The sequence below is a fragment of the Hippoglossus stenolepis genome, chromosome 1 (assembly GCF_022539355.2).
Source record: "Hippoglossus stenolepis isolate QCI-W04-F060 chromosome 1, HSTE1.2, whole genome shotgun sequence".
Taxonomy (NCBI): Eukaryota; Metazoa; Chordata; class Actinopteri; order Pleuronectiformes; family Pleuronectidae; genus Hippoglossus; species Hippoglossus stenolepis.
In genome coordinates this window covers 7,489,411-7,507,270 of record NC_061483.1, presented here as the reverse complement: position 1 = coordinate 7,507,270, position 17,860 = coordinate 7,489,411, and the positions used below count along the sequence as shown (strand labels likewise).

General features: G+C 41.1%; 1 protein-coding gene across 2 annotated transcripts; it reads left to right on the top strand.

The window, feature by feature from the left end:
- Positions 1–1,519: 1,519 nt before the first annotated feature.
- Positions 1,520–17,520, top strand: LOC118109021 (monoacylglycerol lipase ABHD2). 2 transcript variants are annotated; one of them, XM_035155820.2, is made up of 13 exons: positions 1,520–1,719; positions 3,798–3,868; positions 4,208–4,235; positions 4,369–4,584; positions 7,571–7,746; positions 8,329–8,496; positions 8,748–8,931; positions 10,045–10,137; positions 11,096–11,197; positions 11,434–11,503; positions 11,602–11,686; positions 13,854–14,073; positions 14,977–17,520. In XM_035155820.2, the coding sequence occupies exons 4-12, from the start codon at positions 4,376–4,378 to the stop codon at positions 14,060–14,062; spliced, it is 1,296 nt and encodes a 431-aa protein (XP_035011711.1). In that variant the 5' UTR covers positions 1,520–1,719; positions 3,798–3,868; positions 4,208–4,235; positions 4,369–4,375; the 3' UTR covers positions 14,063–14,073; positions 14,977–17,520. The 2 variants fall into 2 exon arrangements, with proteins under 2 accessions (XP_035011711.1, XP_035011701.1); XM_035155810.2 differs by having other exon boundaries at positions 13,854–17,520.
- Positions 17,521–17,860: the final 340 nt, after the last annotated feature.

The following is a 17,860-nucleotide window of genomic DNA, read 5'->3' as shown; positions in this document are numbered from 1 at the left end:
GGCTACTGAATAAGACCCAAGGAATAAAGACACATTTTCCCACCCAACACCAAGTGAAGATGATAAATATGAAGCATTTTAGCTTAGAATGACATTTAAATTTACACTGAAGAGAAAATAGCAGATATATTTTATTCCCAGGCTTTATTGGTGCGATCTGGATCCAGGTTGGATTATTTATTTTCTTTTTTCACGGGGCTCCTGGACAAAACGAAACGTTCACCATTATATGAAATGTACATAACTAAAACTCTGTCGCCATCAGCTGGATAAGACTGTAACTTCAACATGGGGTTAGTCAAAAACATTGACTACAACATTTCATATGATGTAAATCTGTTGTGCCTTTTTTTATCAGACCATCCATCCACGACATCACTGCATCATCAGGGGTTATTTAGTTAAATCTGACAAAGCTCCTCCAGGACCACGGGAGACAGTATATGGCCAACAGGGGGCGTGCTAGCAGGCCTTAACAATAAATGACGACATAGCCAAACATAACGTTTGGTATATTCTATTATATGGGATATTTAAAGTTCCAGTATTATGTCTTTTAACTCAGTTCATGTTTTTGAAGATTCTTGTAACAGATATACTGGGAATGAAAACACCTTTATCACATGCACAGCAGTTTATTTTGTCGTCCAAGGGGGGGAATACTCTGCACTGAAGTTATGTAATACTATAACATATCCTATAGATGAAGATGGTTCCAACCTGGCTAATCTTTAAAGTTTAATGAGAAACCAAAATAACTGATCTTAAGAATAAAACAAGACCGAGGGGACCAAGGAAATGACAAGTGCACATTTTAGAGGAAACGAGAATCATATATTGACTATTTTGATTATTACCATGACATTACTTATACAACAATATGAGGCAACGCCAAGGTTATTCAACTTCAACAAGTGAGCCAAATGGGAGCAGCACTGGGGGGGGGGGGGTGTTTGTGGGCCACACTGAATATTTTGTCAACTAATGGCCACAAACAACTCTTATGTTGGTCAATATGTTATAGAATAAAGTCAGTATACATTACAATACATGAATCAGTATCTCTCTTGTGTTGCTGGCCACAAATTCAAACAGGCTGTAAGTTGAGTAGTAAATTTCTGACTGTAATACCAAGTTCAAATATTATGCAACAGGTTGGTTCCTGTGATGTTCAGGAAGGATCTTGAAAATATTGCTCCATTCACAGAGGGAAAAAAACGAAAGTGAAAATTAAAAGAAAGGGAAAGGGATTTATACTTACCTGCGTTGGTACACTAAAAAGAGTATAAGAGTATGGAGTATTTATAAAAAATGCAACATCCACTGCTCTGGATATTTGTGCGAAAAATCCTGGACGTACATAATATTATTTTAAAAAAATAAGGGGAATAAATGTCGCACGTGGCGTGAAAAAACAATAAACAAGAAACAGAGAAACAAATAAATACAATAAAAAAATGTTGTGTATTTCTATGGACAGTGCTGCGTCACATGCGCACTGACCAATGAGAGGCCCGGAAACGCTGATGTGGGATCCTTGTAGGAAGTGAACGGGAGAAGCCCGGAGCTGCTGTCGTTAACCTCGTCTCTGCGCCGGAGGACGTCCCGATCTCTACCGGACTCAACCGACACAACATGTTACGAATATAAAACAAAACGGAGCACTTTCCAGCAGCGAGGAGCGGATCCGCTTTGTTTCGTTTCCCTCCCGGGGCCGAGGTGAGTGGAGACACGGGTGTTTGTGTGTGAACGTGTCGGTGATGCTGCTGCTGCCTCGTTATTAGATCGATTATTAACGGGAGAAATCGCACCGTTAAATGTAAAGTAAAATGGAGGTCGTGGAAAGAAAAGCTGTGTAAAAACCGTGCTGCTTTTAAATACTGTGGCAAGTGCGTGGAGCGACCTCGTCCCTAAAGCCGACATTATTTATATATATATTATTATTATTTTTTTCTGGCCTTGTCAGGAAAAACAAAAACAAAGACGCACACACGCATCATCTCCATTTTTAATCTTCCGTCCGAAAAAACACACACACACACACACGCGTCTTTTATTGCTCGCTAACGGTGACAGGACAGTGTGTGCCCGGGGCTGCACACGCCTCTCCTCCTCCTCCCGATGAGGGTCGGGACAAAGAAGGAGCAGAGGGATATGAACATCTCGTTGGGATAATGGTTGTTGTGGTTGTGTTAGCTTAACGCACTCAGGTGTCCTCTGATGGAGGGGGGGTTGTTAGCCGTGCGGGAGACAGGTGTTAGCCCTGCTGTTAGCTTGTTTGTGATGAAGGCTAATGTCCTGCAGCTGAGGACATTTCTGGCCCCGTGTTGTGTTTTACAGCTGATGTGTCCAACACTTACTTCCACTGTGTTCTGCTGTTTTCCTTTTCATTGTGACCTGGAACACGTGGGCAGGTGGGTTGGTGTGCATCTGCCCCTGATCCGTGTGGTTTGAGGTCTGTCTGGTTTTTAAAAAGGTCCAGTGTGTAGAATGTAGTGGGGAAGTGTCATGTTGCAGCTGAAGACCCCCCCCCCCTTCACCTCAACCCTGTCCTCTTCCAGACAGGAGAGAGGACCTGTGGAAGACTTCAGTTGTTATAAGATCTCAAAAGGTGTTTTAGTTTGGACGACTGTAAAAAAAACAAAAAAAACATGGCAGCCTCCGTAGAGAGGATCCAGTCCCGATGTAAATATAAAGTATTTCAATATAAAAGGCCCCATTCTAGGGTAAAGAAAACAACAATTTGTACATTTTAGATGATCACACAATAGTGCAAACATAATTTTTTTTAATATTCAATTTCTGCCAATACATCCCTTTAATCTAAATCTTACACACTGAACCTTTTAAGAAGTTTAAAACCCTTAAGATGAAGTGATCGTGTTGGTGATTTATGGTTTGTCTATTACGACCTTTAACCACCAGTCCAAAAATAAACCAAACTGTTCAAATTAGATTGTCCTGAAACATGAAGCTGCAAATGCTTTCTTTTATTTATACTTGATAAAAGTTTTAATTTAAGGACTAAATGATCAAATCCCATTATCTGACCAGCTGGAATGACACCATCACTCCTTTTTAAACACGGTAGATTTTCTTCATCAAGATCCATTAATTATTCTCAGGGGAATCAAGGAAAATGTTGAAAAACACCCTCCTCTCACCATGTTAAAGTAAAAAAAAGTCCTGGATCCGCAACCAAATGTAATGGGTTCTTCCTCCACACCCTTCCACCAAGTTTGATGGTAATCTGTCCTGTAGATTTGTGTAATCGTGCTTTCAAACGGACAAACAAACAAACGGACAAACAAACAAACGGACAGGGGTCATAACTTCAGTGCCAAATTAAAGCACAGTGGCGACATCATGTTTAGGGTGGATCGTTTCGGGCAAGACACTGGAATAACAAGTAGAACAGCAGCAGTTACTTAAATGACAGAATATAAGTAAAACTATTTTCATAAACAAATAATCGGTTGGCATTCTTACAATGATGAAACCGAACGTTTCCTGGTTCCTGCTTCTCAAACGTGAGAGTTTGCTCATATCCATCTGAACATGTGACCTTGAGCCGTGGGAAAAAACGTAAAAGTCCTCATAAACAATCTGACATTTTCCAAACAAGATAGATAAGATTGATAGATGGAAATTAGTTGCAGCCGGAGTAACAGCTCACTGAAGAGGAGTCACTGGCATTGTGTCAAGGCCTTTTTTGCCAAGTATTCCCACGTTGTAAACTGAATTTCTTTATTCAAAGTGGCTCAATTAATTGTTTGTCTTCTATTTTTGTTCGGCAGGTTTGACCACTCCACTGTGACTTCAGGCTTTCGGAACGAGTCGTTATAGGAGGCTAACTTCCCCCAACAATGTTAGGAGAAGCTTTTTTTTGTTCAGCTTTGCATTTTGTTATTTCTAACAATACAAAACAATGTCATGTATTATTTGTGAAATCCTGTAGCACAACATCCTGTTCCTGTGTCAGCAGGAGATTCTGTGGCCTTTGTACTTTTTCACACTTCCTGTTTTTCTGTCTGTGAAGTCACAGTTGAGATAACTTTGTTTAATTTATTTGAAGTAATGTCTTTTATGTAGCCAGGTCTCCTATCAGTACTGTGTTAGCTGTAGTGTAATTAAGGTCAGTGTATAAAATAACGGATCATTCCTGCTCTTCATCTGACTGAGTGACCCTCTCTCTGTGTTCCCACAGATCTGTTGGCAATAAGAGAAATATTAAGGTCAGTCAGATATTTCACTTTTTACATTTTTGTGCTTTAACTCATCCCTGACTTAATCAGAGTTGATCAAAGACTGAAGAAAATCATGTAAAGAAATGGAAGCAATGAATGTGCGTTGTTTTTTGTTTTTCAGAGCAATCATGAGCACTCACGAGTCGGACGTGCACACCATCTCTCCAGAGCTGCCAGCCATGTTTGACGGCATGAAGCTGGCAGCGGTGGCCACGGTGCTCTACGTCGTCGTCCGCTGCTTGAACCTCAAAAGCCCCACGGCGCCCCCGGACCTCACCTACCAGGACACGCCCCTCAACCGCTTCCTTCTTAAGTCCTGTTCTCAGCTGACCAAAGAGTGAGTTGCGATGTCAGCTTTTTTTTTGTCTGTCACTCAACGTGCTGCCGTAGATATTGCGCTGCTGCTGCACAGCCATCTGGGGCCATCCCATCTGTCATCAGTGTTCCTTAGTGTCCGGCTTTACCCTCAGTTCCAGCATTAATTAAACACAAGGCTTTCTTTTGAGAGTTGATGATGCTACCCTCGGGGTAAGACTGATTATTCTTTAAATCTGTCCTCTGAGTTTATAGTAACTCATGCAAACCATTGTTTTGTTTTTTTGCTGTGTAACATAAAGCAGGTTGGCAACAGGGATATAACATCCTGTAATTTGAAGGAGAAACTCTTCCTCCCTTTTAAACAGTGTAAACTTCAGAATCTTTCCTCCATTAGTATCACTGTCCATGTCCTGTCGTCTGCCGTGTTTGTAATACTCCTCCAGCTCTGTTGGACGACTCTCTGCATGTCTTCATCACGAGTGTCTGTTTATGGAACCGATTGTTACTGAGCCCTTTGGCATTCAGCTGCGGTGTCAGGGATTCCTAAGGCCACACTGCTGTTTACATTCATGTCTGGCTTGTTACCATTCTTTCCTGAACCCCTACTTTTTGCTTTTAGAAATGTTTGCCACAGTGCATAGTTTAACTGCGATAACCGGAACCAATCGGTGGTGTTGTTTCTGGCATTGGAACATCATCTGTGTTTGTAACGCATGATGACACCGGGCAGGGTTGCATAACAGAGATCAATTACACTGTTGAAAGCATAAGAGGGGTGTTGTGAGGTTAATGGGCAACAACATTTTAGTTTGGGAACAGGGACATGAGTGTTTTGGGTAAAGAGGACAACAAAGGACAAGTCAAAATTCAGATTTTCATTTGCTGTACTTATTTTGCCTTTTTTATTGTAATTTTACCGAATGAAATAAGACTTGTCTAACATGTTCCTCAGTTTTTAAAAACATTTAAACTGAATTTAGTCCTTGATGTTAAAAGTGTGGTGTTGAATGGTGCGTAAATCAAGGCAGCAGTCAACAGTAAACAGAACAATACCAGAAAAAACACCCCCACAAACCTAGAATCAAATTGAGTCTTACAATGAAACAGTTAAAAGTCAAAAGAGAAAGACCATCAATGAGCTTCAGCAGGGTACAGTTTTTTTACCCATTTATAAGTCTTAATTTTTTAGCAAATTGTCTGGATGTGCCATCTGGACTTTAGATCTTTGCCAGATCAAGGGGATGCATCTGTTTTCTGTTGCCTAATAGTTATGATGACATTCAACCTCTCTCAGACTTCCCCTTCAAAATCACCTACGTTCAAAGAGAGATCATAACCTGCCCTCACTCCCAATACATAGTGAAGTGTTTTCATAATATTTGCCTACAAAGCTACTTCCATTGTGCTTTAAAATGATTGTTTTAAGAGAAAGAGATTCTTAAGACAGGATACACAGTTTGTAACATCTCTGTGACGTGGATCTTTCTCAACGAAGGATATTAGCATGTTGTAATAAAACTATATTAAAACAACAACATGGAACAGATAACTGAAATGATCTCAGTAGTCTCAGCTTGGTCTAGGAAACACCATGATACCTACTATCTTGTCTGTAAATTGCAAGATAAGTTGGCATTTTGAGGATTGTTTTTCACTGGGCTGCTTCCCCTTATCTTCAGTTATGGGGAAGTGTCAGTAATTCTGTGACTCTGACATGCCTTCATACCTGTTCTACTTCACCTTTAGCTTAAGTTTTGTGTTTTCTGCTCTTATGGGATCTTAAATGTGACCTGTTGGAGCCTGTAGGAACCCTGTTGATGAAGAAAGCTGTTGTCAGACTTACTAACACTGAACCCAGCAAACCTGGAGATGTTTTTAATCCTCCTATCCGCACGACGACAAGGGGGTTATCCTCCGTCTGTAATCATCAAGTCATAAACTGGCAGAGTACCTTCTAGAATAGTGTGGTTAAGCTTCAGCTGCCTTTACAGTGCACGCTGGAGGTGATTACATTATCACTGGCAGGTGACAAGCAGTCTGCTTTGTGATTCACAATTCTCTTATGTAAGAGTGTATTTTCTAGGTGGAGTGATTATTGGGAGCCCTGGTAACAGATGAGGAAACGCAAGGTTGAAGGTCTTGTGCAACTGTTGATGTAATTGTCCCCTTTGCTCTGCTGTCTCTGTGTTTTGATCTGTGTACTATACACGCCACTAGTGTCATTATACAGATCTTCAGCATCTCATCTCATTACCTCCCACTCTTCACTTCACTGCAAGGTTAACAGGAAAGACTCCAGATAGGATTTTATTTAATAGTGAGACAAAGGAACTTGATGTGTGCGAATATGTCATTTCTCAACACTGTGAATAAGTCATACATGTCTTTGTTGGAGCCTCTGTTTGTAGATGGGGTCTGGTTTGTCTTTAACAGAACCTGTGACTTACCCTAGTCTTTCTACACTGAGAACAAGCATATAGTTGTTTTGGCCGTTGACCCTAAAGCCATGATTTTAATGTTGCATTTCTGTAAATTCCTTTTATATAATGGGATAGTATCTGAAAGGGTTTTCCTCTAAAGTTATTTACGAGCTTCTGGTGTCTGTGAAAAGGTGGTGATTCACGATAATGTACAGCACAAGGCAAAACATTTCAAAGGAATATTACGTAATCCAAAGACTCGACTCCCACAGCTCCCTCCTACAGGAGCTTCACTGGAACTCGAGTACACACGTGCACAGCTGAACTCAGTGAAACATAGCTCAAGACTGATGTTAAACATTGATGTATGTTCAGAGGGTGGAGTGATGGTTCAAAAGAAATGTGACTCTATGCAAACTATGAGTCAGAAAGTTCACGTCTGTGTCATACACTAAAGATGCATATGTACATGCTCAGGATAACACTGTTGATTCTATTTTACAGGCACTCACCTTGTGCATTAGACAAATAAACTCATGTTTGTAGATGCAATTTAAAAGCAAAGGCTATATTTGTGTTTTTCAGGTACATTCCTCCCTTATTATGGGGTAAGAGTGGCCACCTCCAGACAGCACTATATGGTAAACTTGGTCGGGTGAGCTCCCCTAACCCCAGTGGAATCAGGAAGTACTTACCGATGCAGGATGGGGCCACGGCGACCTTTGACCTCTTTGAGCCACTGGGGGACCATCGAACAGGAGGTGAGGATCTCTAAACCATCATTTTAACACTGCTGGTTGCTGCTATTTGGACGATACTTTGGATTGTGTTGTTCCCGATGGGTCTTTTTTTAAAGGGTCAGGGGCAGAGGGAGTTGTACATCGTTAATCCCTCGGAGACAAGTTTGAGATTTTGCTAGAAATAGACCTGATTTGAGATTCTTGGAAAACAAAATGAGGTAATCTTACAAGAAGAGTCGTGTTCAGGTTTGATTTGTTATCTATAGGTTTTCTAGGTCAGCTGTGATAATGTATTTGACTCTTTCTTGAACTACCGATCTTTTAGACGAGGCGCACCGTGTCTATCATGCGGCTCTTTGAGGACAGTTAACAATCGAATCCTTTCTTCTGATGCCGCTGAACCCTGACTCCTCAGCTTTGATCTCACACTCTACTCAGAAAGCACAAGGCTCACATGACATTTGATTTTAATAATTCAGCTGTAGATATCTTGAGGTGCTTCGTCTTAATGTGCTGTTTAGGAGGATTACATACTTTCCTTCTCCGTGCTATCACATTTCTCATTGGCGAGTATCTCTCCAATCTGTCTGCCTGTTTCACCAGATGACATCACCATGGTGATATGCCCTGGTATTGGCAACCATAGTGAGAAGCATTACATCCGAACCTTTGTGGATCACGCCCAGAAGGACGGTTACCGCTGTGCTGTGCTGAACCACCTGGGAGCCCTTCCCAACATCGAGCTCACCTCTCCACGAATGTTCACTTACGGTGAGAACAAGGAGCTGACTCTGAAGTTAAAAGGGTCACATGAGCTCGCGGGTGACCTCGAACCTCCTAGAATTAAAGATGACATGGGATTTCAGACCTGAGCTTATTTAAAAGGTCTAATAGAGATAAATAAATGTAATACTCTGTGCTAAAGGCACCTTCAGCTGGATCTGCTGAGCAGAGAGAAACGCTCCGTCCTACAGAGGTGTAGCTCTGTTTAGATTGGTAACTCTACACTGTTTCTCTTACAGGGTGCACGTGGGAGTTTGCAGCCATGGTCGGTTACATTAAGCGGACGTATCCTCAGACGCAGCTGATAATGGTTGGCTTCAGTCTGGGTGGGAACATTGTGTGTAAGTTCCTGGGCGAGAACAGGATGAACCAGGAGCGCGTGCTGTGCTGCGTCAGCGTGTCTCAGGGGTACAGTGCTCTCAGGTAGGATGTTGTCTTCTCCCCTCTTTATTAAATTTGCATTGTATCATCAAAGCCCCTTTATTTAACACACACACATATAAATTAAATATGGCATTATGTCACAAAATTATAAGTTCCTTCGTGATGTAATCGCGTATTTAGACATAAATTGTTCTTATCATTCATATTTATTAATTTATCAATATTTTCTTTTATGTTATTTATATTATTTAAATTTTGTCTTCGTTCTGTGTTTTATTCCCATGTCTTTTTTAAAGCACTTTGAAAGTTTTATTATTATTTACTATATTCTGTTTTTATCTTGATAAATATCACCTATAATTTGTCATTTTGAAGAACGCAAAACAAAGCCATCAGCCTCAGGGTGTGGCCTAATCCAGTCATCCACTTATTTGTATTCTATGTGTTTTCACCAAAATGTTATATGAGTAGACGGGTATAACGCAGAAAGGGTTAACCTGCATAATGTGAACCAGCTTGTTAAACATGAATAAACACGTAGTTTACATAGTCACAATTAATCAAACCAGTGTATTACAATGTTGTTTTTCAACCACTAGTACATGTCTGTGTCGTAGTGGATTCTCCACCCTGTGTTCATTTGGACTGGGCCACACCTCCTGTGTTTTACATGCAGCCAGCGTCTCCTGGCAGATATGATAGGCTGGGTCTGTGTAGGCTTGCGTGTTGGCACTGGGAGAAGGGTGTGTTGTAGAGACCGGCCCTTTGTCACTTAGGATTTCTTTTCCCCTTTTTAATGAATTCCCCTTTCAAATCATTATCCAAACCTACGCCGATGCTTCTGTCAGCGTTCCTTCAGTTATAGTCATGGTTTATTTCCACAATTGTGGATTAATAAATCAAATGGTATTGAAATAACAGAAGTAAATAATTTATGCTTTCTAATGGTCATTATTTGTTGAATACCTTTAGCTGTCGTGTTGCTTCAGCCTGTCTCCGTCAGTGAGCTGCATATTAATGCCTCAGACCATTGCTACTCTCCACCAGTGTGACCCTTTGTCCAGCGGATTACACAGGACATTGAGTGTGTTGTTTGGAATGCAGACAGGCTGCACAAAGCTAACTTCCTGTGTGTTTGCCTGTATCTCTCAGGGCCCAGGAAACATTCCTACAGTGGGATCAGTTCAGACGCTTCTATAACTTCCTCATGGCCGACAACATGAAGAAAATCATTCTCTCACACAGGTATCACTGTCGCACTTGAAGAACAAATTGTTTGTCTTTAGTTCTTAATGTTGTAAAGTTCAACATGTTGAATGGCTGTTTTCTCGTGTTTGCCAAAGACTGCAGCTTCACATCAGTATCACAGACAACGTGGTTTGTCGATTCTCTAAACTTTCACTAAACTTCCACATGAAAACTGTTTATACAGCAGAGAAGTTTTCAGTGTATCCACTTTGAGATTGTTTGCAAAGATATTAGAGTTTAGGTTTATCTTGTCTGTGATTTGCACTTAAACTTTAGGGGCTGTATGAAAACTAAAGTTTACACAGGTTGCACCATTGTCAATTATTTTTGCTTGCCTCTGTAGGGGACCTATTATGCTCATTTCTATATCTTAACACTATTTACAGTACAAAAATCCCTCTATATCTTATACTGGTCCTCTATGGATCCTGCAGTTCACTGTCCTGCCTGAAACAGCTGCATTAGGTCCTGCGTCTTTAAGGCCCCCTCCCTAATGGCCTACTTTGTGTACCCCTGAGCAGGTAGGCGTGTCCCTCTGCTAAGTGGGCGTGGCCTTTTCAAAATATGGAAATATATTTCACAAAAGATATTTACTCTAATATGCATTTCACCAATTTTTTTTTTTTTAACTCTGACCAGGATTAATATGACAATTCAACATTGTTATATTGTATTTACCTCTGAAAATAAGAAAAAGCATAATAGGTCCCCTTACTAATACTGTTATGATGTTTTGAGATGTTAGTTGGAGGCGGTACAATTATTTTTTCTTAGTAAAGGGAGGCACAAAATAAAATAATAACGACACTATGGTGGGTCAACCCAACTCCCCCCAGTAATTCATACATCCCCTTAAGGCATTTCACTAATAGTTAAGTTATTTATTATTTATTGTTACTTATTGTTCTTGAATAATGTTTGTGTGTGTTTATTTATGTATTTTTACATATTACAGACACAGCCTGTTTGGAGGAAGCTCAGTTAAAGTGATAGATGCAGATCTTAGTCGTCTGTACACAGCGACTTCCCTCATGCAGATCGACGACAACATCATGAGGTATGTGGAGAGACACTTTGAGATTTCATCTAGTGAAGTGTCACAGCCCTCAGTGTTGATAAAGTGGATAACAGATCTGAGTTTAAAGAGATCCTTATCTATATTTGACTTGTTGCGTGCAGAAGTGTTTATGCATTCAACAGTGTGGAGAATCAGAAATATCTGCGATATTCTTCTCTAACCCGTTTCCATCTCAAGCACATGTTTTAAATTCTGTTTCTTCTCTGTTTCAACAGAAAATTCCACGGCCACAGCTCTCTCAAAGAGTATTACGAGAAGGAGAGTTGTGTTCATTATATTCACAATGTAAGAGATGCTTCTACACATACACCTCTTATCATCTCACTTTTTCTCTTTTAGATATGTTTGTGTATTCAATGTTTGAATTTATTTATTTTTTCCAGGTAAATGTGCCACTACTGTTAGTGAACTCTGCAGATGATCCCCTGGTCCATGAATCACTGCTCACCATCCCTCGCACACTAGCAGGTAACTGACAACAAGCAACATGACAACAGACGCAGAACTAAACCTCATTGTTAAAAATACAAGCTGCTGCATTTTAACTTCATTTTAAATCTTAGGCATGACTCACTTTCAAGTGTGTTTGTGTAGATAACCAGATGCGTAGAGAACATAATTGGACTCGTAATCGCTATTTACTTCGCATGTTACTACAGTATTCCTCATTTATACTTAATATTTAATACTGTAGACAAATTTACCGATTTCTACCAACTTGAACCTAAAATAATGGCCTGTGGAAAAGAGTTTGAAGTACCTGCAGACAGATCATGGCACATGTTCAAGAGATTCTCTATTGAATCCACAGGCTTCTCCTCCCTGACTAATCACTGAAGCTGACGCCTCTGATTTCCTTCTCTATAAGTTTGTCTACAGTCTGAAAAGGCTTAGTGATGTGTTTGCTCTGCACCCTGACCTGGACCGGGTGTGTCACTCTATGAGTAATGTCTTTTTTCTTTACAGCAGCTGCGACAATTACTCAAATACAGAGCTGAGTCTCTTTCTCTGAGCCAGTTTAAAGTGAATTTAACTCTTTCCCAGGTTTCCAAAATCAAACATCTAATCTACAAATAAACCGTGCAGAAAGTTCAAACCTCATTTTCAAAATAACAAAAAGGCACTTGGTTAAATGACATACCGCCTAACAAGCGCTCCCTCTGCTCAGCCTGAGTTATATTTATACTTACTGACCCCTTTAACTATTTTTGAAAAGGACAATTCCTAATCTAAGGGTGTGTGGGTGTGTGGGTGTGTGGGTGTGTGGGTGGGTGGGTGGGTGGGTGAGTCCTGACTGGAAGTACAAGCGATTTTATCTGACATGCGTCTCTAGAGAGGATTTCACAGGATCAGCTGCCCCTTTGCTTCAAAATATGATACAGTGACTGATAGTCAACCACCAGAAATAGGACCCAACAGAAAAACACTGTGCTGCTTTAATTAGCTCAGATTTAAAATGTTTAGATTAAATAAGAAGTAACTTAATACTTAGATAAGGAAAACTCGGCTCAGATTTGTTGTGTTGTATACATACATGGAATGTTGCTGTAATACAATGTTAAGTAAACACAAAGTAAACACGCACTTAGTGATTTGCCGCATCCTGTTGTAAGTACAACATGTTCCCCAGACTGTTCTGTTCCAGCCTGTCACTCAGCGCCGGGTGCGATGGTGGCTCCAGGTCGCTCGAGGTCTGGGGGAGCACTCCGTTGTCCCCGGGCAGATCAGTAGCTGTCATGAAAAGTGCACAGTGGTGAAAGCCCTGTGGGATCTCGATCACTAGTCAACCGCATCAGGCTCCCCCACTAACCCAGATGTGAGCAGGAGGATAAAGAGATCGAGACCACCCGGCCTGGTTGTCTGCAGCACTCTAATAATAATAATAATCTTTATCCATAGAGCACTTTTAAAAACACATGTTACAAAGTGCATTACAACGGCAGCAAGTTAAAAACAGACGGGTCCTAAAACATCAGGTTTAGAAGAAAGCAGGTAGAATAAATTAGTGTAGTGTAAACCAGTGCTGTGTAAAATGCTGTGTAAAATACTCTTATAAATTAAAAAGACAGTTATAAAGAAAGTTAACACTCTCTGATAAATGTATGTTTTAGGAAGAGACTTAAAGGAGTTGACTGAGTCAGCTGACCTGATCTCCTCAGGCAGGTTGTTTGGCCTGTAAATTGCAACCAAACAAACAACATGCTGCGAGTTTTACAATCTGAGAAACCTGTCAGTTAAGGAAAACCTGTTTTTATGTCCTGTTATTTTCTAAATCACCTCCAAGCTACACGTTGCAACAAGTAAATAAAACTTCCAGAGGCTGGTTTTTGAAAAATGTTTAATAACTTTATAATTCAAGACAGAAATAGTGTAATTGTCTTTATCAACTCATTGGACTGGCTCAAAGTCTCAGCAGTGGTACAGTAGCTGTCTCATGAACACACCTGCCAGAAGTCGAGCCCTGCTGTTATCTGTTATCTGTCGGACCAGGCAAACCCTGCCTCACTATCTACCACAAAAATAACAACCCCTGGCAAGGCCATATTTGGTCTTGTGTCCAGGGTTGTGTTTACTGATGAGGACGCACCGTGCAGAGTACAGAAGCCTAATTACCGTGTGTTGTGTCATCCTGCAGCGAAGAAGTCGAACGTGATCTTTGCCCTGACACTGCACGGAGGCCACCTGGGCTTCTTTGAGGGCGCGGTGCTTTTCCCCCAGCCTCTCACCTGGATGGACAAAGTGATTGTGGGTTACGCCAACTCCATGTGCCAGTGGGAGAAACAGAAACCGCCATGCCAAAGTGGCCCCCTGACTGAGAGCTCCTGCGCAGAGGAAAAAGCCTAAACCTCCGGCCTGTACGTCTCTCACCCTCTCTCTCTGTTCCCTCTCACCCCCTCACCCTCTCCAGCACCACTGTCCCAGCACTGAGGAGACACCTGAACTGAACCTTAAACTGCTCTCTCTTCTCTGCCTTCTCCTCCGGGTGCTACTCACTGCTACTGACCCACACATGTCAAGCCTTCACCACAATTCCCCCTTCTAGTCACCATCACCTTACAGTATGTCAAGGAACAGAAACAATTAACTGCCTTTGTGCTCGTTTTCGTTGCGAGAACTTTTGACATTTTTGTTTCTTTACACGCACACAGCAATGATCCTTGGCGAACGGAGGCGTTGACCAAATATACGCTGGCATTAGAAGGAACACGAGAACGACCCTTTGAGTAGTCCAGTGAAAAACAAGAGCACACGAGAAGCCTCCTTTTTAAACCTAAATCAAGACTGTGCTGCAGAAGGTGTCTGTTTCCTGCACCTTTTTAAGAAGCTCACTGCTAATCACCGCCAAGGCCATAGAGCCTAGTCTGCTGTCTTAACCAACACAGCGTCTTTGTAGTATGTTTGTGACCCACAGATGTAGTTTATATATCTGTGCGTGCCTGTGTAGACAGAGAGTTGAAGACAGAGCATGTGATCCTTGTGTTTTGGTTGGTTCAAATTCTCCGTTCTCTGTTCTTCTGGGTGAACTGTTGCTCCATGGTTCGTAGAAAATGTTCAGTAGAGAAGTGTTACAGTGGGATTTTACACTTTACTTCCAGTTCACATCCTCCTGGCACCAGACATGACCAGGGATCAGCCCCAGACGGGACTCATACACATTCCCTCGGTCGCATTCTATCTTTTTGATTCAATGCACTTTAAACCCTGTATGACAAAATCTTTTCTTTCCTGTTTTTTTCCGTTTTTTTAACTCTTTATAGGTTTCATAGGTTTGAGAAGAGGAACTGGTAGGAGCGAGGATGATAACAAGAAGTTAGATGACTCAAATGTTCCCTGTGTTCTCTTCTGTCGGCGTCTTTGAGCCCTCTTACTTTTCCGTCTGCCTATGATCAGCTCCAGGATCCTGCAGAAACTCTGAAACCTTTTTCTTACTGCACAGACGAAAACCTGCTGCCCCTGCACACAGAGGCTAGTACCCGACCCTGTACCTCGTTTAATACAAACATCTTAGTACAATTGAGCCTGTGGTTTTGAAAGTTTGAAAATGCTGTCTACCTATTAGTCGTTTCGTTGCTATTGATGGGAGAGCTCAGCAGCATGAAGCAGATATTAAGATTTTTATAATCTGAGCTGTGAGGTGTGGTGAGTAGGAGGGCTGAGGATGCCAAGCGAAACCAAATAGTATGATTAGATGGAGAAAACTGAATCCAAGAAAGAACCGACAGATTCTACAGTTTTAACGACTGCATTGAAAAGCTTTTCCTATTTTCTTGGCTGAGCGTTAAAGCCACAGCGACACAGCAGCGTGGACCGCTGCAAGTTACACTAAACACTAATCACAAATCTGTTTCGATCACATCTGGATGAGACCTGTGGACTTTTTCAAAACCTGAACCTGACTGAGAGCTTCTCTCAAACCTTGTAAAGGGCCCAGGAAGTCCAGCCAAGGAAATCTGTATCTAAACACTGATGAGACAGTTGGGCAACAAAGGAACGTGCAGGGATTGACAACAGTGCATCTTAGAGCTTTTAGACCAAGGATTATGTTTTAATACAATCTGCCATGTTGTGGTGTTTATTCCAGTTTGAGGGAATTTTGGCACATAAAGGCAATTCATGCAACTGCACACTGTCAATCATAGAGGAGTGCAGAATATCTAAAACAATCAAATTAGAAGAATTTAATATCATCCGATGCTGAACAGTTTTTCATTTGATGTTAATACTGAAAGACGAGAAAATAACGACTGAATATTAATTATGCCGAGCATCAGAGTTCATAATGGAAGCTTACTTTTGTTAAAGGAATAGAAATAGTGCTGTAATAGTAAATAGTGTCATGACTGAAATGGCTTAAACTTTTCTGACTTTCACAGAGTTTTTTTCTGTGATAATATCCAGACATGTATGTCAGTGATGAAAATATTGAACTGTTGATTCACTGATCTGATTTTATCCACATTTAGAATCTGTACACCGTGGTTAGGTTAGAATGAGAGCAGGGATTGCTTTGGTTGGAAGTCCGCAGCCCGTCAAGACTGAATTCACGACACTGAAAGTGGAGACACTGAGTTGTATAATAACAGACTTTATTTAACTTTATTTATTATGGACGATGAGTGACATCACAGCCGAGAGTGCGGCTGTGTCTGTCTGAGCCGTCGGCCGTTTTTTTCTTTCATCGTCCAAACCACAGATCACTGTTGCCATCGGTTGACGGGGAGACCGAACTACAACTGCCAGTCATTAATGGCGCACATCCTCTCATTCACCCTCAGTGAGGTTATTCTGGTCACGGTCCACAGCTCTCATTTCAACAACGTCAAACAGTCCTGTGGGTTTTCTTTATCCTGGCCACACCAGGCACAAACCCAGTTTTCTGTTATCTGTGTTCTTTCTAAGCCGTTTCTCCCCTCCACCCTACTTTTGCACAGTAATACAGGTTTAGATGTTTTATTTGGATGTATTTTTTTTTTTTGCTAGTTGATCATTTTGTGTATTTCTTTGTTTTGTATTTTGTATTGTTATTATGGCGTTTTGTGTTGTGCACATGCATCAGAGTGGGAGTGCTGATGAGTGAACTTGCAGTAAGTGTATACTGTGTCATATCACCACCCCTGATTTGACAAAAACCAAAACTTCTTCACTTTAAAAAAGGAAAAAAAGAAATATATAAAGATAGAATATATAGAATTATTTGAGGGACCAGGGATGAACTAAAGGCAATAACCAACCGGGACCGATTCTCTTTTCTTTTTAATACTAATGTGACGGGAAATAGTGTCAAAGTTTATTAGACCAAAACATGTCGCATAGTTTTCTCATGGATGTGGAATCTGACATGTTTTGCTGTGTCGTTATGAACATGTGCTCCTCTGTATTTATCCTAACCCCAGTGTTCAAGCATCCTTCTTTCAACATTATGGGCTTGTTAGGAAGTGGAATATAAAGCGTCTCATTGACTTAACATGTCGATGAATCCAAAAATACACCTTGGATCGGGGGACGTCGCTCAGTGTTTGTTTTTCCTCCTGAAATAATCTTGAGCCTCAGTAAATGGATGAGAGCCCACAGCACGCGAACCCACAGTGATCATTATACAGCTTTAATTTAGTGTTGACATTTTGATGCTGACGGTGAAACGGATGAGGCGACAACTAGAGGGAGCACACAGTCACACAACATAACTCTGATATCGAACCCTGGGTGTTTTTGTGGAAGAAAGCCAGTGGTGTGTGTGATCTAATTACAAGAGAAAATATGGTTATTGTGTTCCAAAATAAATTATTTTCTCAAAAGAAAAACTGTTTTATGGTGAAATGATTTTGATGTCAACGTCCGCACAAGTGTTTTTAATAGAAGCTGTTGTCTATTTCATTTCTTGCAGCAAAGACTAAAGACTGTTTTTAGAAATGTGTCTCCACTTCCTCCCACTATGAAGAAATGAAGCCAAACATATTCCAGAGACTAAGACTGACCTCAGTCTGTGCAGCAGCCAGCAGTAGATGGAGCCCTGGTATCAAGATCCAGCCGACATGTGCTTGACCAATCGGGAGTCAGTCTCAGCTGTCAACCAAGACGTTTCGGCCTGTTAATAGCTTCAGATAACCAGTTATAAACAAACTTTAAAATAAGCACTTGGAC